The 23,984-nt window shown below is 36.5% G+C and overlaps 2 protein-coding genes across 3 annotated transcripts in view; one reads left to right on the top strand and one right to left on the bottom strand.

Moving 5' to 3' along the window:
* USP53 (ubiquitin specific peptidase 53) overlaps positions 1–23,984 on the top strand; it is a 78,320-nt gene that overhangs the window by 38,335 nt on the left and 16,001 nt on the right. For both annotated transcript variants that reach the window (XM_061192029.1, XM_061192028.1), the window contains 10 exons: positions 4,696–4,809; positions 4,890–4,972; positions 7,231–7,336; positions 7,934–8,080; positions 8,880–9,029; positions 15,469–15,631; positions 16,127–16,279; positions 17,623–17,769; positions 18,728–19,466; positions 20,553–20,629. In XM_061192029.1, coding sequence (XP_061048012.1) covers positions 4,696–4,809; positions 4,890–4,972; positions 7,231–7,336; positions 7,934–8,080; positions 8,880–9,029; positions 15,469–15,631; positions 16,127–16,279; positions 17,623–17,769; positions 18,728–19,466; positions 20,553–20,629 — 1,879 coding nt within the window. The remainder of the gene's footprint in view (positions 1–4,695; positions 4,810–4,889; positions 4,973–7,230; positions 7,337–7,933; positions 8,081–8,879; positions 9,030–15,468; positions 15,632–16,126; positions 16,280–17,622; positions 17,770–18,727; positions 19,467–20,552; positions 20,630–23,984) is intronic.
* Positions 12,532–13,917, bottom strand: LOC133091942 (ornithine decarboxylase-like). The gene has a single exon (XM_061191125.1). The coding sequence runs from the start codon at positions 13,915–13,917 to the stop codon at positions 12,532–12,534; it is 1,386 nt and encodes a 461-aa protein (XP_061047108.1).

Here is a 23,984-nt window from a genome sequence, read left to right as displayed (position 1 = left end):
CGATTTCAATTTTTTAAAATTTACCAAGGCTTGATTTGTGACCCAAGATATGATCTATCCTGGAGAATGTTCCATGAGCACTTGAGAAAAATGTGTATTCTGTTGTTTTTGGGTGGAATGTCCTATAAATATCAATTAAGTCCATCTTGTTTAATGTATCATTTAAAGCTTGTGTTTCCTTATTTATTTTCATTTTGGATGATCTGTCCATTGGTGAAAGTGGGGTGTTAAAGTCCCCTACTATGATTGTGTTACTGTCGATTTCCCCTTTTATGGCTGTTAGTATTTGCCTTATGTATTGCGGTGCTCCTATGTTGGGTGCATAAATATTTACAATTGTTATACCTTCCTCTTGGATCGATCCCTTGATCATTATATAGTGTCCTTCTTTGTCTCTTGTAATAGTCTTTATTTTAAAGTCTATTTTGTCTGATATGAGAATTGCTACTCCAGCTTTCTTTTGATTTCCATTTGCATGGAATATCTTTTTCCATCCCCTCACTTTCAGTCTGTATGTGTCTCTAGGTCTGAAGTGGGTCTCTTGTAGACACCATATATATGGGTCTTGTTTTTGTATCCATTCAGCCCGTCTGTGTCTTTTGGTGGGAGCATTTAATCCATTTACATTTAAGGTAATTATCGATATGTATGTTCCTATTCCCATTTTCTTAAATGTTTTGGGTTTGTTATTGTAGGTGTTTTCCTTCTCTTGTGTTTCTTGCCTAGAGAAGTTCCTTTAGCATTTGTTGTAAAGCTGGTTTGGTGGTGCTGAACTCTCTCAGCTTTTGCTTGTCTGTAAAGGTTTTAATTTCTCCATCAAATCTGAATGAGATCCTTGCTGGGTAGAGTAATCTTGGTTGTAGGTTTTTCTCCTTCATCACTTTAAGTATATCCTGCCACTCCCTTCTGGCTTGCAGAGATTCTGCTGAAAGATCAGCTGTTAACCTTATGGGGATTCCCTTGTGTGTTATTTGTTGTTTTTCCCTTGCTGCTTTTAATATGTTTTCTTTATATTTAATTTTTGATAGTTTGATTAATATGTGTCTTGGTGTGTTTCTCCTTGGATTTATCCTGTTTGGGACTCTCTGTGCTTCCAGGACTTGATTAACTATTTCCTTTCCCATATTAGGGAAGTTTTCAACTATAATCTCTTCAAATATTTTCTCAGTCCCTTTCTTTTTCTCTTCTTCTTCTGGGACCCCTATAATTCGAATGTTGGTGCGTTTAATGTTGTCCCAGACGTCTCTGAGACTGTCCTCAATTCTTTTCATTGTTTTTTCTTTATTCTGCTCTGCAGTAGTTATTTCCACTATTTTATCTTCCAGGTCACTTATCCGTTCTTCTGCCTCAGTTATTCTGTTATTGATCCCGTCTAGAGTATTTTTAATTTCATTTATTATGTTTTTCATCGTTGCTTGGTTCCTCTTTAGTTCTTCTACGTCCTTGTTAAATGTTTCTTGCATTTTGTCTATTCTATTTCCAAGATTTTAGATCATCTTTACTATCATTATTCTGAATTCTTTTTCAGGTAGACTGCCTATTTCCTCTTCATTTGTTAGGTCTGGTGTGTTTTGACCCTGCTCCTTCACCTGCTGTGTGTTTTTTTGTCTTCTCATTTTGCTTATCTTACTGTGTTTGGGGTCTCCTTTTCACAGGCTGCAGGTTCGTAGTTCCCGTTGTTTTTGGTATCTGTCCCCAGTGGCTAAGGTTGGTTCAGTGGGTTGTGTAGGCTTCCTGGTGGAGGGGACTAGTGCCTATGTTCTGGTGGATGAGGCTGGATCCTGTCTTTCTGGTGGGCACGTCCACGTCTGGTGGTGTGTTTTGGGGTGTCTGTGGCCTTATTATGATTTTAGGCAGCCTCTCTGCTAATGGATGGGGCTGTGTTCCTGTCTTGCTAGTTGTTTGGCATAGGGTGTCCAGCACTGTAGCTTGCTGGTCGTTGAGTGAAGCTGGGTCTTGACGTTGAGATGGAGATCTCTGAGAGATTTTCGCCGTTTGGTATTACGTGGAGCTGGGAGGTCTCTTGTGGACCAGTGTCCTGAAGTTGGCTCTCCCACCTCAGAGGCACAGCCCTGATGCCTGGCTGGAGCACCAAAAGCCTTTCATCCACACAGCTCAGAATAAAAGGGAGAAAACATAGAAAGAAAGAAAGAAAGAGGATAAAATAAAATAAAATAAAGCTATTATAATAAAAAATAAGAAAAAAAATTATTAAGAATAAATTTATTAAGAAAAAATTTTTTTTTAATTTTTAAAAATAGATTTATTGGTTTTTTATAATAAAAAATAAGAAAAATATTAAGAAAAATATTTATTAAGAAAAAAATTTTTTAATTTTTTAAAATAAAAAATATGAAAAAACTTATTAAAAATTTTTTTTAATTTTTAAAAATAGAAAATAAGGAAAAAATTATTAAGAAAACATTGGGAAAAAAAATTTTTTTAAGTTAAAAAAAAAAAAAACAAAAACAGAATGGACGGACCTAACCCTAGGACTAATGGTGTAAGCAAAGCTATACAGACAAAATCTCACCCAGAAGCATACACATATACACTCACAAAAAAAGGAAAAGGGGAAAAATTAATATATCCTGCCCCAAAGTCCACCTCCTAAATTTGGGATGATTCGTTGTCTATTCGGGTATTCAACAGATGCAGGCACATCAAGTTGTTTGTGGAGCTTTAATCCGCTGCTTCTGAGGCTGCTGGGAGAGATTTCCCTTTCTCTTCTTTGTTCGTACAGCTCCCGGGGTTCAGCTTTGGATTTGGACCCGCCTCTGCATGTAGGTCGCCTGAGGGCGTCTGTTCCCCGCCCAGACAGATCGGGGTTAAAGGAGCAGCTGCTTCGGGGGCTCTGGCTCACTCGGGCGGGGGGAGGGAGGGGTACGGATGCGGGGCGAGCCTGCGGCGGCAGAGGCCGGTGTGACGTTGCAGCAGCCTGAGGCGCGCCGTGCGTTCTCCCGAGGAAGTTGTCCCCGGATCACGGGAGCCTGGCCATGGCGGGCTGCACCGGCTCCCGTGACGGGCGGTGTGGAGAGTGACCTGTGCTCGCACACAGGCTTCTTGGTGGCGGCAGCAGCAGCCTTAGCGTCTCATGCCCGTCTCTGGGGTCCGCGCTGATAACCGCGGCCCGCGCCCGTCTCTGGAGTTCGTTTAGGCGGTGCTGTGAATCCCCTCTCCTCACGCACCGGGAAACAAAGAGGCAAGAAAAAGTCTCTTGCCTCTTCGGCAGCTGCAGACTTTTTCCCGGACTCCCTCCCAGCTAGCTGTGGTGCGCTAACCCCTTCAGGCTGTGTTCACGCCGCCAACCCCAGTCCTCTCCCTGGGATTCGATCGAAGCCGGAGCCTCAGCTCCCAGCCTCCGCCTGCCCCGGCGGGTGAGCAGACAAGCCTCTAGGGTTGGTGAGTGCTGGTCGGCACCGCTCCTTTGTGCGGGAATCTCTCCGCTTTGCCCTCCGCACCCCCGTTGCTGCGCTCTCCTCCGTGGCTCCGAAGCTTCCCCCCTCCGCCACCCGCAGTCTCCGCCCGCGAAGGGGCTTCCTAGTGTGTGGAAACCTTGCCTCCTTCACAGCTCCCTCCCACTGGTGCAGGTCCCGTCCCTATTCTTTTGTCTCTGTTATTTCTTTTTTCTTTTGCCCTACCCAAGTACGTGGGGATTTTCTTGCCTTTTGGGAGGTCTGACGTCTTCTGCCAGCGTTCAGTGGGTGTTCTGTAGGAGCAGTTCCACGTGTAGATGTATTTCTACTGTATCTGTGGGAAGGAAGGTGATCTCCGCGTCTTACTCTTCCGCCATCTTGCCCAGACCCCTATGTTTTCTTTTTAAATGAACATCTCGAATGCTTAGCACACTTGCCATGTTGACTAAAATATGGCAAAAACGACACACACAGTCATGAAATATGCTTTTCATACTTCTCATGTTTATAATTGCTCCATTGCTTAATATATAAATGGATATGTTTTGTACAGTACTGAACTTTATAGTCTTACTTTCACTTAAGTGAAGTATACTAATCCATGATATGATTATTCATGGGATATCTAGAAATCCAGGCTTAAATAATTGAATAGTTATAAATGTCCTGGGGCGGAGGAGGGGGAAGTTAACTAATTAAAATAATCCATTGGTTAAGCTTTGGTAAAAAGGATAATTTGTTAAAGAAATTAATACCCCTTATTGATCTATATTACAAATCCACACTTTCATAAGAAGTTTGTTGAAGAGCAGATTACTTGCATTCGGGTTGTTAGTGCAGGTATGATAAGCCTTTATCATTGATGTTTTGATTTAAGTTATATAGACTATCGAAATGATCCAAGTAGGATTTTTTTAAATTAATTGCTTTTTCTCAATGTGAGAATGCTGGGAACATAGGAAATCTTGTTTTCTAATATTAAATTCTAGATGTCAGCCACCATGAATTGATTTTTTAAATCTTTATTAAAATCATGTTACATTATAATGCTTTGCTAAAATTTTTTTAAAATCGAATGCTGCAAAAGGTGAATAATTGAGCAGCATTTGAAGGCTCGGTTAAAGAGGGAAGCTGAAAAGCTGACAATGTACATGGCACTTCTAAGGTTAACACTTTGGAAAATACTCAGATTTTTCAATTTGTAAAGTTAAAAAGAGTTGTGTTTTGAAGTGTCCTATGCAAGATTTGCAACTCATTTGTCTTTTAATGTTTAAATTAGGAAAATATATTGGAGAGGATTCATTTTCACATAGTGCCAAGCAGAGATGCAGACATGTGTACCTCTAAATCTTGTATCACTCACCAGAAGTTTGCTATGACTCTGTATGAACAGGTGAGATGGCTTAACTATTTTATTAGAGACTATATTTATGTTTTATGATTGATAAATTAGACATATATTTTTACCTGCAGTGTGTGTGTCGTAGCTGTGGAGCATCATCAGATCCTCTACCCTTCACAGAATTTGTGCGGTACATTTCTACAACAGCCCTATGGTAAGAACCTCTTAAAGCATATTTACCAAAGATGTTAGTCACGTATGTGATCACATTGAGCCTTTATTTTATGAAACTGTAACATCTATGAATATCTACTCTCTGAGATTAACAAATGTGCTACCATCAGGGGTACTAAGGGATGTCTATCTCAGTTGTTTCTGACTTACTAAATATAGATGTCACTCAGTGAAATGTACAAAATATTAGTCAAAAATGTATATCTATTTATATTTGTAGCAAGTTTTTGAAACTGTGGAGGAGAGCTTAAAATGACAAGTTCAAGGGTAAATGGAATTGTACATGATTTCTTCATTTTTGCTAAGGTGTTACCTTTGTAGTGGCCATGTCTCCTGTCGGCTCCACCATGTCCCTGCGTAGTGATGGAAGCTAGGGTAAGCAGACAAGAAAGAAAAAAGTGAAAATAATCCTCTGTTAGGTTTATTGCATTTAAGGCCATAACATTCACCTGAAATAAAAATTTGCCATGCTTGTCTGTCCCCTCCCTCCCTAGCCATGAAACATCAGCTTAGGGATCCAAAAATGATCTCTAGACTTTACATAATAAGAGTTGTTTGAACACGGCAACAGGTATTTGAGAGTGTAAATATTTGATGTATGATAAACATTGAATGAGATCATAAATGTTTGCAGATACTTTAATACAAAAGACGAAACATGGATCAATAATTATCAATCAGAATACATCAGTACAGCAGTTAGTTGCTAAATGCTACCAATATTTTTATCATTGCACAAAGTGAATATTAGGTGCTCTCCATTTCATTGTATTATTAAACTTCCTTGATTTATTTTGGATATAGCACATTATTTCTTAAAGATCATTGAATATAGCAAGTTGGTAATTTGGATATATACAGAGTTGGGAAACATCGATTTAGAGGAACATTCTTTAAACTTCAGTCAGTTGTAGTCAGTTTCATTCACTTTGTATGAAAAATAGGGTGGTGTTCGAATAAGGATAGACCACAAATTAAAAGCTGTAAAACTTTAAGTCTACTTTGAAACTCTTGTGTAAAATGACAGTGCTCTGAGACAGTATCTTAGGTAATAAGAATCAGAGTTCCGTCAGTCTCTCCCTGGTCCACACCACGAATTGTGAAAGCCCAGAATTTGAATTCTAATTATAATCTCTCTCTTTTTATTGGTGATAAGTATTGAATACCAGTTGTTCAATGCTTACTATGTTCCAGGCTTTACATAAATTGTTGCTTTTAGTCTTAACAAAAACTTTTGTTGATCAAGAAATAGGCTTAATATGATTAACCTGGTAAATGAATGAATTAAGATTGAAACCCAGGTCTGGGTTCATTTCAGATTCAAAATGTATCTGGTTAACCACTACTCTGATGCTGTCAATTTTGTAAAAAACCATTATGTGCATTTTGAATGAGCCTGTCAGATTTAGTGCTTTCTAGTCTACTTGTGAAGTGCTTTAGAAGAATTGGTACTTTTAGTTGTTATTGAATATTGTATATTATTTACCATTGAACTGTAAAATATATCCAGCACTAAGACAGTTAAAATTACTATTAAGTAAAACCAGAGCACCACGAATGGAAACTAGTAGGTGTATTGAGCTTACATTATATATCTTTTTGGAAATGTTTAAATAGTTGTTTAAAGATACTTAATACCTTGATATGTAAAAATTTGACTCTAGGAGAAGTTGGATACAAAATGGCACTGATACCCTGCCTAGACTCTAATGAAATGGTTAGTAGTCATAATAGGAACAAAAGGCACAAGCCTCGTTTAAGTAGCTTTGGTTGTGACTTCTGCATTAATCAGCAAAGGGCCCTTCTCTTAGCTGAAAATAACCTTGTTTATGGGAACTTTAGGCCAGAGAGGGAGCCTTTCCTAAAGTTTCTTGTTCTTGTTAGGCAGAAGTTTAAACTCAATTCCCTGTTTGTTAAGTAATAATGTAAAAGAAACTGTTAACTTAGAATTACCTTCAGATGGAACATCTTACCTCATTCATCTAATTCCAAACAGTGGTATGATTTCATGTTATTTTATTCTGTTCTTGACCTAACTTTTTTCATCATAACCTGCCCAATATCATAATTTTTCATTTCATGGAAATTTACTTCATGGTTAATTTTTCAAACAAAATTGTGTTTTAAGACAGAAAAAATGATCATACCTATATTGATAACTTAGTATTTTTGATGCAAATTTACTGGATATTTTTTAAGTTCATAGGCCAGATTTGGGACTGCTTCTTTCTTTTGTAGCAATGAAGTTGAAAGAATGATGGAAAGGCATGAACGCTCTAAGCCTGAAATGTTTGCAGAATTGCTGCAAGCAGCGAATACAACTGATGACTATAGGAAATGTCCTGTAAGTATAATTTGGAGAACATTAGTGTGCTTCTGTGTTTGTAAATTTGAAAATAGACATTCAGAAATTACCATGCAAATATTAATTATATCTGGAATTAATTTGAAGAATTTATTTTTTCAGTGTTTTTTTAGGTAACTCTTTATACCATGTGAGCTCTTATTTCTTTAAAAACTGGTAACACTGTGAAGGATTTAAGATAGCATATGTTGATTAAGTTCTGAAGTCTATCATCTGACTAAAGAGAGAATTTCTTTTTTGTTTTTCTTTAAATAAACATTACAGATGGTATTAGTCTTCCCTCATGTAACATTATTAATGGCTTCAAGGGCTTTATATCTGCTTTTTTTTAGGTTGAATTCTTGTTTTAACAGATTTACAAAAATACCAAAGAAAAGTACTTTGATTTAAAATAAACTTTATGTTTAATCAATAATTAAGACAAATACTTTGCTAGAAGTCTATGTTAATATGCTGAAGAAATAAATTTCTGATACATGTTAAGATTGTTATTGCATAATACAAACTGTATAAGGCATTACCTGTGGTATATCTGTTTTGATAATTTCAAAAGTTGTCTTTTGTGTTTTTCTTTAGAGTAACTGTGGCCAAAAAATAAAAATTCGGCGTGTTTTAATGAATTGCCCAGAGATTGTTACAATTGGTTTAGTCTGGGACTCTGAGCATTCTGACTTGACCGAAGATGTTGTTCGGAATCTCGCAACACATCTTTATCTTCCCGGGGTATATCAACTCTTTTCATTCTCTTCCTTTTTATTTTTAAATTCCTCTAAAACATCTTCATATATTATAAGGCACTTTGTTTTTCAGAACTAAATTTTCTTTCTAAAGGAAATAATTTGCAGATGTAACTCTGATAAAGTTAATCAAATCAGGCTAACTGGAATGCCTTTCTTGCTTAGACTAGGAATGGCTTTCAGTTACAAACTAAACCATCACGTGCTCTGTCCCTGTATCACTAGAGTGATGATGATATGATACTTTATGCGTGTGTGTATGTGTTTGTATGTGTATGATAATGATTATAAATATAAATATTAAGCTAGAAAAATTTAAGATTTAAAATTCATCTACAGCTCTGATCTCTTAATATGCTTTTTACTATCTTAATATATTTTGAATTGGTTTATATTACAATTAAACTTTTAAATAGTTATCTTGAGGTAGTATGTTTAATGTATGTTAAAATATGAGATTCAATCATGAATTATCAGGAAATGTGTAATTTACCTCACATTTTGAGTTTATGTATGTAAAGTGTCAATTCTGTGTTAGAGATACTGTGCTACTAAACTAAGTTGTAGTAAATACATTTTATTGGACTTAATGTCTCTTGTGGACTAATTGAAAGTAGTAATTCTGTTAACAGTGCAATGTGGTGTCTTTAGTACTAATATAATATCAGTTTGGGGTAGTATGCATGAGAAATATTTTTCATAGAGAATCAAATGCATGACTCATCAAATAATTGTTCCTTATTTTAAAAAAGATACAATATTAAATATACATTATTTTTAAACAGCTTTTTTATAGGGTTACTGATGAAAATGCCAAAAATAGTGAACTTCACCTTGTTGGCATGATTTGCTACACTAGCCGACATTATTGTGCCTTTGCTTTTCATACCAAGAGTTCCAAATGGGTATTTTTTGACGATGCAAATGTGAAAGAGGTAAGTGACGCTTTGCTAACTGGAATATTTATTGTGATTTTTACTTTTTAGGAATAAATGATATAATAATGAAATAATTATATAAAATTATTATATGTAAGTATTTATATAAAATAGTAATAAGTGAATTTAATTATAGTAGCATCATTAAAGCCCTCCAGTATTAAAAATTAGAAAGCCAAATAGATGAAGCAACTACTTTAGACACCAGACGATAGGCAGTTGAACAGAAAAAAGGGAAACCAACAAGATGAACCCTACAGTGATCCCTGCCTACTGCCTAGAGGTAGTTTCTGGATTGCAGTGCAGCGAGGGAGAACCCAAACAAAGCCTAGTAGTCTCACTGAGTTGAGGAAACCGAAATTAGAGTTCAAGGAGGCCAAGATGGCTAAAATTTGCTGGACAGATTACCAGAAAGAAAGCTGCACAGAGGGAAAGTTCTGGAGATTGGCAGAGGGATTCCCTTTAATCTTTGGCTGAATAGTGATCCACCATGTGTAGGGTAAACAAGCACAAGGTGGCAGAAGGGACCACTGGAAAACAATTCCCTAAACTCATACAGGGCTAGAATAGTTTGCATCCGTGCTAGCAAGAGTGGGTACACAGGACATCAAGTTGAATCCTCAGAAAAATATCACCTTAATAGTGGGGCTAAATTATTCCTAGACTGAAGATTGCTCTGCGTCTGACATAAAAAGCTTAAAATGATGCCTTCAAAGGACCAAGCTGATACCATATAACATAATATAACACATAACTACATGTCAACAATTTAAAAGGAAAACAAAATAGTTCAATAGCCAAAAATGTAGCATTCAGTGAAATTTCAATATGCCATTTCAAAATAGCATTCAGTAAAAAATTACCAAATATACAAAGAAGTAGGAAGACATGACCCATGCCCTGAAGGAATATCAGTAACAACAGACCTTCTCTGCCATTTCATTTCTTCAAATCACATGAAATGGGGTGAGCAGGCAGAGTAGGGAAATGGAGCATATCTTCCTTTCTCTCAGAAGCTTCATCATCAGCACCTCAAAAACGAGGGTTCATACTAATAACTGATCTCGGAGGTCAGTTACAGGCCAGATCTGATATTAAATTGCCTTAGGAAAAAAAAAGACCAAAAATGACAGAAGTAGAAATATCAGATAAGAAGGTTAAAACTGCTGTTTGGCTATAGAGAGGTTTATTAGATAACAGTCAGTAAACATGGACCATAAAACTAGCTGATAAATTGGACTTTATCAAAACTTTTGCTCTTCAGTAAGGTACTGTTAGGAGAATGAAAAGACAAACCATAGACTGGGAGAAAATATTTGTCAAGCATATATCTAATAAAGGCTATATTCAGAATATATAAAGAACTTTTTTTTTTTTTTAATTTATGTATTTATTTATTTTTGGCTGCGTTGGGTCTTCGTTACTGCGCGCGGGCTTTCTCTAGTTGCGGTGAGCAGGGGCCACTCCTCGTTGCAGTGTGCAGGTTTCTCATTGCGGTGGCTTCTCTTGTTGCGGAGCACGGGCTCTAGGCACACGGGGTTCAGTAGTTGTGGCACGTGGGCTCAGTAGTTGTGGCTCATGGGCTCTAGAGTGCAGGCTCAGTATTTGTGGCGCATGGGCTTAGTTGCTCTGCGACATGTGGGATCTTCCCAGACCTGGGCTCGAACCCGTGTCCCCTGCATTGGCAGGTGGATTCCCAACCACTGCGCCACCAGGGAAGCCCAAGAGCTCTTAAACTCAATGATAAAAAGACAAATCAATTAAAAAGTGGGCAAAAGATTTGGACAGTTCACCAAAGAAGATATATGAATGGCCCTTGAAATGATATTCAGTACATCATTAGGCACAAAGGAAGTACAATTTTGATTCACAATGAGATTGCATTTCTCACCTATTAGAATGCCTAAAATTAAAAACACTGACCATACCAAGAGCTGGCAAGGACTCTCGTGAGGCTGATGGAAACACAAAATTGAACAATCACTTTAGAAAACAGTTTGTCAGTTTCTTATAAATTTAAACATATACTTACCATACAACCCAGCAATTCCACTCCTGTGAAAGCATGTATCCATACATAATTTGTACTTCAATGTTCATAGTAGTTTTACTCATAGTAACCAAAACTGGAAACAACTCAAACGTCTATCATCAGGTGAATAGATAAAGAAGTTGTACAGCCATACAATGGAATATAATAATCAGCAATAAAAAGGAATGAACTAGTAATAGATGCAACAATGTAGAAAAATATCAGAAACATTGCGCTAAATGAAAGAAGTGAGACACAAACAGCTAAATAACATGATTCCGCTTATATGAAATTCTAGAAAAGGAAAAAACAAAGTGACAGAGTAGACCGTTGGTTGCCAGGCATTGCAAAGGGGTACAGGGAAAGTTTTGGAAGTGAGGATTACATGATTGTAGACATTTATCAGAACTCACTGACTTGTACAGTGTAATTGGATGGTTTTATTTTATTAAATTATACTCAATAAAGCCAGTGAAAAAATTTGGAAATTCTAAAGTCCACACTTCGCTTGAATTACTTAGTACTTTGATATGGCAGTTTATTAAGAAGTTCCATCTTGAGTCAGTATGCAGCAACATTTTGGCACTCCTATTTTGCATCCTCATAGTTTAAATTGTCAAAATTTGAAGGAAGAACTGGGTAGTCACTCTGAGTTTCAGGTTTGTTTTGTTTTCAAACTACTCTAGTTCTTCAAGTATCTCAGAATCCCAGGTAAAGAGGGTAAACAGCTAAAAATGTGTAATTTGAACAAACTCCTCAGAGATTTTTTTAAATACCCCTTTCTTCTCTAATAAAAAGCTAATATTCTAGAATGCTTTGTTTTTTGTTTCATTGGTTTTGTTTTTAAATGAACTTTATAGAGGTATAATTTACAAACATTAAAATGCACCCATTCTAACTGTATAGTTTGGATTTTGACAACTGTATACATGCCTGTGTAACCTCCACAATCATTGTATAGAACATTTTCATCACTCCAGAAAATCCTGTCACGTCCCTTTACTGTCCCCAACCCTGGGTCCCAGGAAATCATTGATCTCATTCTACAGTTTATGTGAATGGTCTCTTACAATAGACATTCTCTGTGTTTGGCTTCCTTTGCTAGGCATAATATCTTTTTTTTTTTTTTTATTTCAAGATACTTTATTTATTTTAAAACAGGTCACAACACTAAGCTTCTGGCCCATTCTGCCAATGCACAAGCTACAAATGCTTGCTCAGCAGTTGAGGGGCACACTTTAGTAGCATGTTTGAAAAGTCAGTAAAAATCCATGTAAAACAAATATTCAAATAGTTTCCATAGGAACACAGATAAGTGTGACCCCATCACTTAGTCTTACACATCGTTGCATCTGTGCCAACCCTATTCACATAGACATCTCAAAACTGGCAGAAATTAAGTTAAATGGTCCCCCCCAAACCCTTAAATCAAGCTAAACTCACAGTTAACAGCTACAAGAATGGTATCTACACATTCATACAAGCTGAAGCACAGGCTTCTGGGTGCTGTTTCATTCCCCTCTCCCAAGCACAGGACACAGGCCGAGTGCCAACATCCTGCTCCTCTACTCCGAGTGGGAAGTCGTGGTTCTGGATTTGCTGCATCAGTTGCCATGTTGGCCCTGACGTCACATAGTAGATGGTCAGTCTCTGGAATCCACTGAAAGTAGAAGCAGCAGCGACAGTGTAAGCACCCATGTTTTCAAAGAGCATCCAATCACCCACATGCATCTTGGGCAAGTTACAGCGTTCAACAGTGCGATCCAGGCCATCACAGGTCGGTCCCCAGATGCTACATGAATAATACTTCTTATCTAGTTTGGGTCTCTTCTGCAGAAGATCCTTCACGTGTGCATGATCGAAGAGGATGCAGTTGAATGATCCATATACTCCATCATTCACATAATACATAAATGTCTGTTCACTCAACTCATCTTCATCATCAGAGCCTGTCTGTTCCTTTAATACGAGTTTTTTGGCAATGATATTAATTGCTAGGGTGAAAGCTGATGCAACATAGTATCTTCCTGGCTCAGCTATGATTCTCACTCCAGAGTCTAATGGAAAATACTTGTCCAACGCTGGGTTGATTACACTGGTGATCTCTTCAAATTTAAGCTTTACATCCTCAGATCCAGGAAAGCCACCACCAATGTCAAGCAGATACATGTTGAAACCAACCTCAGCTCGCATGTCAAAGACACAGCGGGCATCAGAGATGGCCTGCATGAAGGTCCCTGGATCAGTAGAACCACTTCCCACGTGGAAGCTGACACCAATGACATCAATAGCTAGCTCTTTCGCCCATTCCAGAAGAAGCCTGCTGGTTTTGAGTGTGGCACCAAATTTGACACTGAGGCTATAGACTGCTTTGGAATCATCTGTGGCAATCCGCAAAACCAACTTGACCTTTGGATGTGCCCTGGCAACTTTCATCAACTCAACTTCACTATCAAAAGTCATCATCTGGACTCCATTATTGGCGGCGTATTTAATCTGAGACACTTGTTTATAAGGATTTGCATAGAAAATCCTCTCAGGAGGCACCCCGAGACTCTGCGCCAACTGGATTTCAGTGTTGCTGGCACAGTCGAATCCTGTCCCTATGGCAGCTAGGGTCTTCACTATGGTTCTGCTGTTACTGCATTTGAGTACATAAAAGGGGGTGACCCGAGGAAGAGGTTTAAACCATCTCAGATGTTTCTTTAGAATGTCTCCCAGGTCCGCAACATAGAAGGCATCCTTATCGTGAGAAGAAGAAACTTCATTAATTTTTTGGTCCAGAATGTCGTTGGCAGTAAAGCCTTCATCCGAGAAATGGCAGTCAAACTCTTCATTACTAAAGTTGTTCATGGTTTCTTGATATCTTTATGGGAAGCTAAGAGGTGAAATTTAAAGAAATTATGCCGGCTCTTCACAAAGGCAATTCTCCAGGAATTCCAAGTCCCACTAAAGATGCGTGTGCCCTCGGTGCAGCAGTGGAAATATTCTGACAACGCACAACCTGCTGTCCACCTTAGAGTGCATGGGCGCCGCGGGCAGACCCCGTGGAGACAAGACGCCGCCGCCGCCGAGCGAGCAGGACCGCCGGCCGCCCCGCCGGGGTCCCTGCCGCCCCCGTCAGCCGCCTCGCTCCCTCCCGCGGAGAACCGCCGGCCTGAGGTGGCGCCGGAGCTCTGGCAGAGGGGCGGAGCGGCGGCGGAGCCTAAAGGGACTGACGGGCATAATATCTTTTAATACTCATTCATGTTGTATGTATCAGTGCTTCATTTTTATTGTTGTGTTACATTTTATGACTGTGTAACAATTTATCCATTTACCTTTTGAGGTATGGACAGTCTTTGTGTGAACATATTTTCTGTTACACTCAGATAATACCCAGAAGTGGAATTTCTGGGTTGTACAGTAAGCGTATGTTAAACTTTACAAGGAACTGGCAAATTGACCTCCAGAGCAATTGTACAATTTACATTCCTGCCAGCAGTGTACTGGGAGTTCCAGTTGCTCCACATTTTTAGCAGCACTCCACGCTGGTAGTCATCCTAACGTTAGCCCTTCTAGTGAATGTATAATGTTAGCTCACGGTGGTTTTAATTTGCATTTCCCTTATGATTAATAATGTTTTGAGTATCTTTTCATGTGCTTATTGGCCATTCTTATGTCTTTTTTGGTGAAGTGTCCAGATGTGTTGTACATTTTTCAAATTGGATTATCTTATTAATGAGTTATAGTAATTCTTTATTCTGCTCACCAGTTCTTTATTAGATGTCTGTGGCTTTTTTTTTTTTTCCTCCATTTTCTTAATGGTGTCTGTCAAAGAGCAGAACTTATTAATTCATTTTGATGAAGCCCATTTTATAATTTTTTCTTCTGTGATTTGTTTGATGTCCTATCTAAGAAATTTTTACCTTCCCCAAGTTTGTTAAAATTTTCTCTTTTGTTTTCTTCTATAAGCTTTATAGGTTTTTTAAGACTCGTTCTGAGTTAATTTTTGTGCTTTTAGTGGAATGGTGTCAAAGTTCATTTTTTCATACAGCCATCCAGTTGTTCCAGCACCATTTGTTGAATAGACTCTTATATTTCCCCATTAAATTGCTTGAAGTTTTTGTCAAAAGTCAATCAACATGTATGAACAAAGCCTTTAAAAATTTGATAATCTAGATCTTGATATAGAAAGTGTACAATCTTGCCCATCAGTTTTTCAATGATGTTTCTATGATTTTTATCTAGACTAGTTACTAAATAAAATAAAATTAATCATATAGTATGATGAACAGTTGAACTGCTAGTGCCTGAGTGTCTTTAAAATTTTTTAATATACAAAGTAATTCAGTCTCTGCCTTTTCATGTAACACATTGATTACAAGGTTTTGTTTTGTTTCTATTCATTTGTAATTTTTTAAGGTTGGAACTAGATGGAAAGATGTGGTCTCCAAGTGTATCCGATGCCACTTCCAACCACTGCTTTTGTTTTATGCAAACCCAGATGGCACAGCAGTTTCCACTGAAGATGCGCTCAAGCAGGTCATCAACTGGTCACATCATAAATCCGTTGCAGAAAATATAGGTAATTGTTTAAAAGTTCTTTTTAGTGTTTTTCTGTTATCACAATCACACTAGGAATACTAATATACTGAATATGAAATGAATGTTGACGATAATCTCAAAATTTAGTTTCAGTAAAGTGGAGTTCAGGAAAATTCTAATACTTAGAGTTAGTCTTTATAAAGAAACCTTTCCTCATCTGTGGCCTCAGAAGCACCTTCAGCAGCCACCCACGACTATGGTCACACAAACACAGGAGGGGATACTTGGCTGGTAGCTCTTACTAGCAGTAAATATTGAGATTTAAAGTGAGTTAGTACACTGGAAAAGTCCAAAGCAGCGAGGCCATTTTTGAATGCCTTACAAAGCATGTAGAAGTCCTTAAAAGATGTCAGTCCTCTAAGTTTTTAAGTAATTTTCTCTATATTATTAAAAATGTCTGAAAAGATGATTCAAATTTCTCTTCTGCTGGTGGAGAGGAGGAAGGGGATTATACATTTTTGTTGGTCTTTTTAAGGATGTGAAAAGCCCTCAATTCATAAGTCAGAGAATTCAAAAGAAAATGAATTTGGTGATCAGACAAAACAGAGAGAAAATCAAAAATTTCAAGCAGATAGTATTTCATCATTTAATCGGAGCCACATTCAAACAAGTGGCAGTAGAGGAACAGGTATGTATTTAAATTGTCATTTTTACATTGTCCTTGAATAGTTAAGCTTCACCCTCTCTTCATGGTTAAGCTTCCCTCTTTCTTCACTTACTGAATCTGTAATTCTTGGTAAGGACCAAGAGGAGAGTCCTTAACTAGCTCTCCTTGGCCATGAAGAGAAAATAAAAAGTAGAAACAAAATTTTGTATTTTGACTTAAGCATTTCTCCGAGACCTATAGTTTTATTTGAACGGTTTGACGCAACTAGTGTTTGAGTTTCTCCATGCACTCAAGGCTGTACATAGTAGGGTGTAGGCAACCTGGACTGTCACCAGAGAAAGCTGTGATATGGCCTTTCTTCAAGGAGTTAATTGTTAACTTGTAGAGGAAAAACATTTAGTTAATAATTTGGCTCATATGCCAAAATTAAATGTAGTATTAGTGAATGCAACAGAAGTTTGAAGTTACTATAGTTGTAGTTTATTTTTAACCTCATTTTTATTCAACTCTCTCTTGTTATTATCATTCAACAACTTTAATTTTCACAATCCAAGATCTGTGATTAGGGTCCAACATGAAACAGTCACAGCATGATGTACAGTTATGGTTTAGAAATATGCAAAACTCTAATTGGGTGGACGTTGAGGATGATATTGTAAGGAACTTTTAAATATATTAATGAAATAATGTCTAACCCTAAAAGTAACCCATTTAATCAAGGGTGATAAGATTCAGAATTAACAATTACCATTTACGATAAATGCTTTTAGAAGTTCTTAATGGAACTTTTTCCATTTTATGTATTATTGATACTCTTAGATTAAGCCATTATCTATTTTTCAAAGATACCTACTTTTACTAGAAACTGTGTATGTGTTTAAGAACACAAACACTGGAGCCAGGCAATTTGTGTTAATAATCCTGGTTCTACATGTACAAGCTATGTGAACTTGGGCGAGTTCTTAACTTCTCTGTGCCTCTGTTTCCGAATCCAAAATGAAGATAGTAATTGTACCCACCTCAGAGAAGTATTGATAAATGAGTTTAGACACTTAGAATAGTGCCTGACACATACTAACCACTCAGTTACCTTTAGCTCTCATTATTTCAAGAAAAGTTCTCTTGTTTTCCTTTACATTCGCTGTAGAGCTATACATGAAGTTTTAAAACACAGCTTGCGTCTCTAGTGTCAGCATAAATCACATTGAGTTTTTAGTTAAGCATAAAAATGATTTCATTGTATAGTTTAATCTGTATTTTGTTAGTATATAGCATCTTAAATTTTAATATAGTTCAGTTTGTACTTTTATTGAGCAATTTGAAAAACGATCTGTATCATTATTAAAGAATGGTTTCTTTTACAGTTAAGTCAAGTCACAATGATCAAAGGGAAAAAATAAAAGACATTTCCAGAGAATGTGCTCTAAAAGCCATTGAACAGAAAAACTTACTTTCCTCACAAAGGAAAGATTTGGAAAGGGGACAAAGAAAAGATTTGGGCAGACATAGAGGTAACTTAAGAACTTACAGCATTCATTGGAAAAGGGGCAGCTAAAATCTTATTTTAAAGCTAAGTTTTATAATTTAATACAATTTAATATAATTTCTTTATATATTATATATATTTATTTAGATATTATGTATCTTAGTATGATTTCTTTAATATACCTATTAAACCTATAAATATAAAGTTTTCCTAGTTCTTATTCAATTCTAGCCTGGAATACTTGTGTTTTATATGTTTCAACTTTACTTTTAACTATAAATTCAATTCACCCATATGGTACATTCAAATAATAAGGAAGGTTATAAAATTAAGTGAAAAGAACTTCTTTTCCTACAACCCTTGACCTTCACTCTGTTCCACTGTTAATAGTTTCCAGTTCATTATGAGCATGTCTTACTTTTTATGGTTTTATGCTCTTTTCTTTATGGACATAGCATAATTTAACTGATATTGCTAGACTTTAGAACTTGATTTAAGATTCTTGCTGCAGTGAAATCCTTTCACAGGTACTTTTTGCATACAGCCATTAGCATAAAATTCTTTCAGAATAATTGCTGGGTTTAGGTTATGTTTATTTATTTTCAACTTTGGTAGGTGTGGCACAGTTGTCCTCCTGAAATACTTGACAGTCTGCACTCCCACCAACAGTGATTAGATTCTGTTTCCAGCAGCAATTGGTTTAATAAATTTTAAATCTTTACCAATATAATAGGTGGGAAATATTTTTATTTTTATGGTTTTTATTAATTATGAATGAGATAGAATAGTTTTTTTTAATTGCTTTAATTATCTTATGATCTACTTTAGAGATCATTTTTTAAAATCATTATATAACCATTTATGTTATGATTTACTTATTACTGTTTAACATTTCTTCTCAAACAAGGTATTTGGCTTGTGACTAAAAAGTGGCTCTGAAGAGTAGTTCATTTGTATCTTTATTTGCATATTTATTTTTAAAGATTTGGTTGATGAAGACCTTCCACATTTCAAGTCTGGATCACCTCCTGCCCCAAATGGCTTTAGACAATATGGGAATCCACATCTATATCATAGTCAAGGAAAAGGACCGTGTAAGCATGACCGAATTGCCCATCAGAATCGAGCTTCTGCACAAACATTAAGTTCAAGTAAATCCCAGATTCTTGCTTCAGGAGAGAAAATAACTGGCAAATTTAAGAGTGACAGTGGTACTGGATATGAAACAGACAGTAGCCAAGATTCTAGGGATAAAGGAAGCAGCTGTAATGGCAGCACTAAAAGCCGAAACCGAGGTTGGAAACCTATGAGAGAAACATTAAATGTCGATAGTATTTTTAATGAAAGTGGAAAAAGGCAACATAGTCCAAGACATAAATCAAATATTAGTAACAAATCTAAATGTAGCAAAGATCAGAGTTTTAACAGTTGTCCAAAAGAGAATCCAAAGCAAAAATGTTTAATGACTATATATGAAGATGAAATGAAGCAGGAAACAGGAAGCAGGAGTTCCCTTGAATTTAATGGAAAAGGAGCAGAGAAAAATAAAGCCCTCAAAGAAACTAAAGTTCATGGTGACAACTGGCAGATGCAAAGGACAGAGTCTGGATATGAAAGCAGTGATCATATCAGTAATGGCTCTGCTAATTTGGACTCACCTGTTATTGATGGAAACGGTACAGTGATGGATATCAGTGGTGTTAAAGAAACTGCATCCTTCAGGTAATACACAAGTTATATGAATGATTTCCCCCCACCATTCTCTCTTTTTAGTTATTTGAAGTAACTTTCAAAGGTTGGGGTCAGTTAAATGAAAACGAAAGAGCTTGAGCTCAGAGTAACCTGGGATATTGCAGGTTATTTGATATATCAAGTTTCTATTTTTAATAGTTACTTCTTGATTCCAAAATACCAACTGTTTATTTTGGGGAAATTTAGAAAGTAAAATACATTATCATCGTTGCCACTAAAAACTATTGATGTATATATACTACAGGTTTTAAACCATAGGTTTAAATTAGTGTATCTCAGTCATTAAGCTAATTGTTTAATTCTTCAACCTAGTTGAATGTTCAATGTTCACTATCCCATTTCTAACATCTGTAACTCAGAACTGGGGTTATTTTCTTCTGTCACAACCCAGTTCCATGAAAGAGATATTTTTCCTTTAGCAAGTATTAAAGAATACAGCCAAATAACTAAGTTTATGTTCAATTAATTCTTAATTAATTCTGAAATCATTTATTATATTACTGTTAGCAGTCTATTTGCACTTCTCTGTGTAACCTCTAAAACATGTCCGCCACTTACGTCAATTTAGCCACTATTTCTGCTCTTAATCGATCTAAAACATCTTAATTTGATGTTTGCTTGTGTTTTATTCCATTCATTATTGAAAAGCCAGATTTGCAAAAAGCGACCGCTCATGTTTTACCGAAATAATCACTGTAATAAAGACTTGGGAAGCTTTTTTACTTCGCAGGGTAATTTCATAATACTTCTTCAAAAGGGGTAGCCTAGGGTATTAGAAAGATCAGAACTTTGTAATCAGATAGGCTTGGATTTTAATTATTGCGCAAATTAATTTGACTTTCACAGCCTTAATCTCCTATTGTAAAATGAGGATAATAACTCCTTTTAAGTATTGTTGTGTGATGTAAATTAATAATGTACATTAATCCCCTAGAACAGCACATGGTATATAATAATTGTTTAACAAATGTTATTTCCTTTCTTTTTCTTAGGGTAAACTAAATAATAATCCATTATAGCTGATGTGTTTGGTGTGTGTTTTATTCTATTTTCTAGCAACCAGATTAAGACAAGCAATCTAAACATAGATCGTATGAACTATACCTCCCAACAGAGCAAAAACTGCTTGGAAGGTAAAAATTTTATTTAAATATATTATCATAGTAGCAGTAAAGAATAAATCATGGTATTACGAGTGAAGAAGCTAAGGACAGTCCTGTTACTGGTAAGTTTATGAGTAATGAGGATGGAAGCTGGGAGAGTTTATGCTTGAAGTCTTAAAAGATGGGAATAGCTACTTCAGGGAATAGGAAAAAGGGGAAGTGTGTCAGTCAGGCTAGGCTAGGTTCTGGGCTGTGCAGTGGTAACAACTTGAAAATCTCCGTGTCTTAGTACAAGATTTTTTCTTGCTCACAGCACGTGTCCTGTGAGTGTCAGCATGAAGTCTCTTCCTAGTAATCACTCAGGGCCTGAGGCTAATGGGACTCCATCTCTACCAGTACTTCTCTGATCATTGCAGGACTGGAGGGAGAGGAGATTGAAGGGGACACAACATAGAGAATCACGTGTAAGCTCTTAAAGCTTTCAACCCAGAAGTGATAAATGTGCTTCCACTCACATCTGACTGGCCAAGGCAAGTCTTAACAGCCAGGCCTAATTTCAAAGAGGGTGGAAAAGGGTAGTTTGCTGGTGCACTGCAATATGTGTGAACAGTCCTAATGTCTACCACAAGCGTTAAGGATAGAAAAATTGATAAACAGCCTGCTAGAAAAGTTCACTTTGGAAACAATAAATATGTAATGGTGTGACATTATTATAGGTGATTTGTTAGCAACACATAGCAGCCCAGAAGCAAAGAAAATTAGATGTTTGTATACAGAATTCGGCGTTGTTACTCAGAGGTTATACCTGAAGGATTTGGGGAACAGGAAACAAGGAAAATGATGAGCAAGGGGATTATTGAGGTTGGAGTCAAAGTCATTGTCTTCAAATTTTAGAATTCAGAGGATTAGAAGGGCTATAATTTTTCACGATAAAAAATAGCCATGAAGAACACATTTTAAAGTTTGTTTTTAGTCTTTATCATCCTTAAGGCTTTTGTGGAGATTATTTTTCACATTGCAGATATTGAATATGATTAAATGTTTAATTATTTTGTTTTCATCAAATGGTATAATATCAGAAGGAAACACTTATATTAAGGAAATAACCTTCCTTTCCCATATAAAATGTCTCGCCTGTTTAAAAAATGTGATAAAAGTCTGGTAACCACGTATTACAGGAAACAGTAAAAGGCTGGCCAGAAATCAACAGCAGAAGTCAGTAAAAACTGAACAATAACTGCAAGTTCAGTGCTCTTTATAAAATGATGCTTGCTTCCTGATATTAATAAAAACACAAGGTCATAGAAATTTCGATGGTTAGGAGTGCATTGCTATAATAGCTTTATTCTGGGTTTCCCCACTTAATATGAAATAGTATGTATGTAGCCAATTAAAACTAATTTTTTTTATTGTGGTAAAATACAGACCACAGAATTTGTCATTCTAACCATTTTGAAGTTACAATTGTCTGATACTAAGTACATGGCGCATTGTTTTGCCACCATCACTACCATCTATCTCCATAATTCTTTCATCTCAAATAAAACTGTACCCTTTAAACAACTCCCCATTTCCCCCTCCCGTGGCCCCTGCAACCTCCGTTCTACTTTCTGTCTCTTTGAATTTGACTACTCTAGGTACCTCATATAAGTGAAATCATGCAGTATTTGTCTTTTTGAGACTGGCTTATTTCACTTAGCACAACGTCTTCAGTGTTCATCCATGTATCAGAATTTCATTCCTTTTAAGGCTGAATAATATTACATTATATAATGTAACACATTTTGTTTATTCATTCATCTGTTGATGGACATTTGGGTTGTTTCTACCTTTTGGCTATTGTATATATTGCCCCTATGTATATTAGTGTACAAATATCTGAAATCCCTGCTTTCAGTTCTTTTGAGTATATACCCAGAAGCACAATTGCTGGATCCTGTGGCAATTCTCTGTTTAGTTTTTTGAGGAACCACCATTCTGTTTTCCACAACAGCTGCACTATTTTACATTTCCACCAGCAGTGCAGAGGTTCCAAGTTCTTCACATCCTCACCAATACTTGTTATTTTCTGGGGTGTTTTTTTGGAGAATTGCCATCCTAATGGGTGTGAAGTGGTATCTTGTTGTGGTTTTATGTACCCCACGTTTTATTTAACTACATAAATTGCACTACATTAAAATTATTTCTTATTTAATAAACTTCAAAGCCTACCATAGTTCTTTAAGCTAGTGTTTGCTTAGGGAAACTTTATTAATGTTCATGCCTTATGGTATCTGTATGTGTATTTCCCTCCCCTAGTCTTTGACTGAGAACATGTTAAAGTGGGTATAGGAATTTTTTTTCCAAGCTGAAAACTGGCCCTGCATGGATTTTTTCCTTTTTTTCAGTAAGGCACAGTTTAATTTTTTGTGGCTTGGTATGATTTTCTTGGATTTCTCCTACTTCTTAATTATAAAATGGGGGTACACTTACATTATTGACCTGAAGAATCACTTTCTATCCATAGGTAAAAGACTTTTACAAAGTTAAGAAACCTTAGAAATTTTTTTATTTTCATATTTTGTTTGACATTTAAGTCAGCTTTCAGTATTAGTCTGTACAAGTTTATGTGATGGTAGAGAACTTAAAATCTATAACAATGCCATTGTAATTATCTCACTGATAGTTTTTCACTGATAGAGATACTATATAGCCTGTTATATTTATGGATTCTGCTGCAAACAAACATACCTACACTGCCTAAAGCTATTATTTGGGAACATTGTCGAAATTCCACAATGCCACTTAGATTATTTTAGCTCCTCTTTTAAAAATGGGTCACTAATGGGGAGAATGTCAAATGCCTTAAATTACATTCAAAACAGAAGAAATGACATGTTCAAAAGCACATGGTCAGGAGAAACTATCACATATTGGAAGAATACAGCTAGTTTGTTATATGCAAGGCTGGAATCCATACATGGAAATTGTGAGATGATGGTTAGAGGATAGAGAGAAGCCAAAGCATGATGAAACTTTTATGCTATTTTTAAATCCTAAAAAGTAAATGGAAAGACACCTAAGGACAAGGAGAGTAGCGTACTTCAGTTTGCATTTAGAAAGGACTCTTTGGTGGCAGTGTAGGGGGTGAATTTGGAGCAGTGGGAGAAAAATTATTTAGATGAATACTTTAATAGCCTAGGAGAGAAAAGATGAGGGTATAAACTAAGGCAGTATCAATGTCAAGAAAGAAGATTTGAGAGATTATAAGAATGTGTGGACAGTGGAGTCACTTTCTGTGACAGATGTGCACAGTGGGGGAAAAGGAGAAAGCTGGGGGTGGCCGTATTTGGGTCTTACATAAGTGGATTCACCATTTACCAAATGGAGGAATATAGGAAGAAGG

Source organism: Eubalaena glacialis, chromosome 5 (assembly GCF_028564815.1).
Source record: "Eubalaena glacialis isolate mEubGla1 chromosome 5, mEubGla1.1.hap2.+ XY, whole genome shotgun sequence".
NCBI lineage: Eukaryota > Metazoa > Chordata > Mammalia > Artiodactyla > Balaenidae > Eubalaena > Eubalaena glacialis.
Note: the sequence above shows the minus strand (reverse complement) of the source record. Positions and strands in the feature narration are given on the sequence as shown.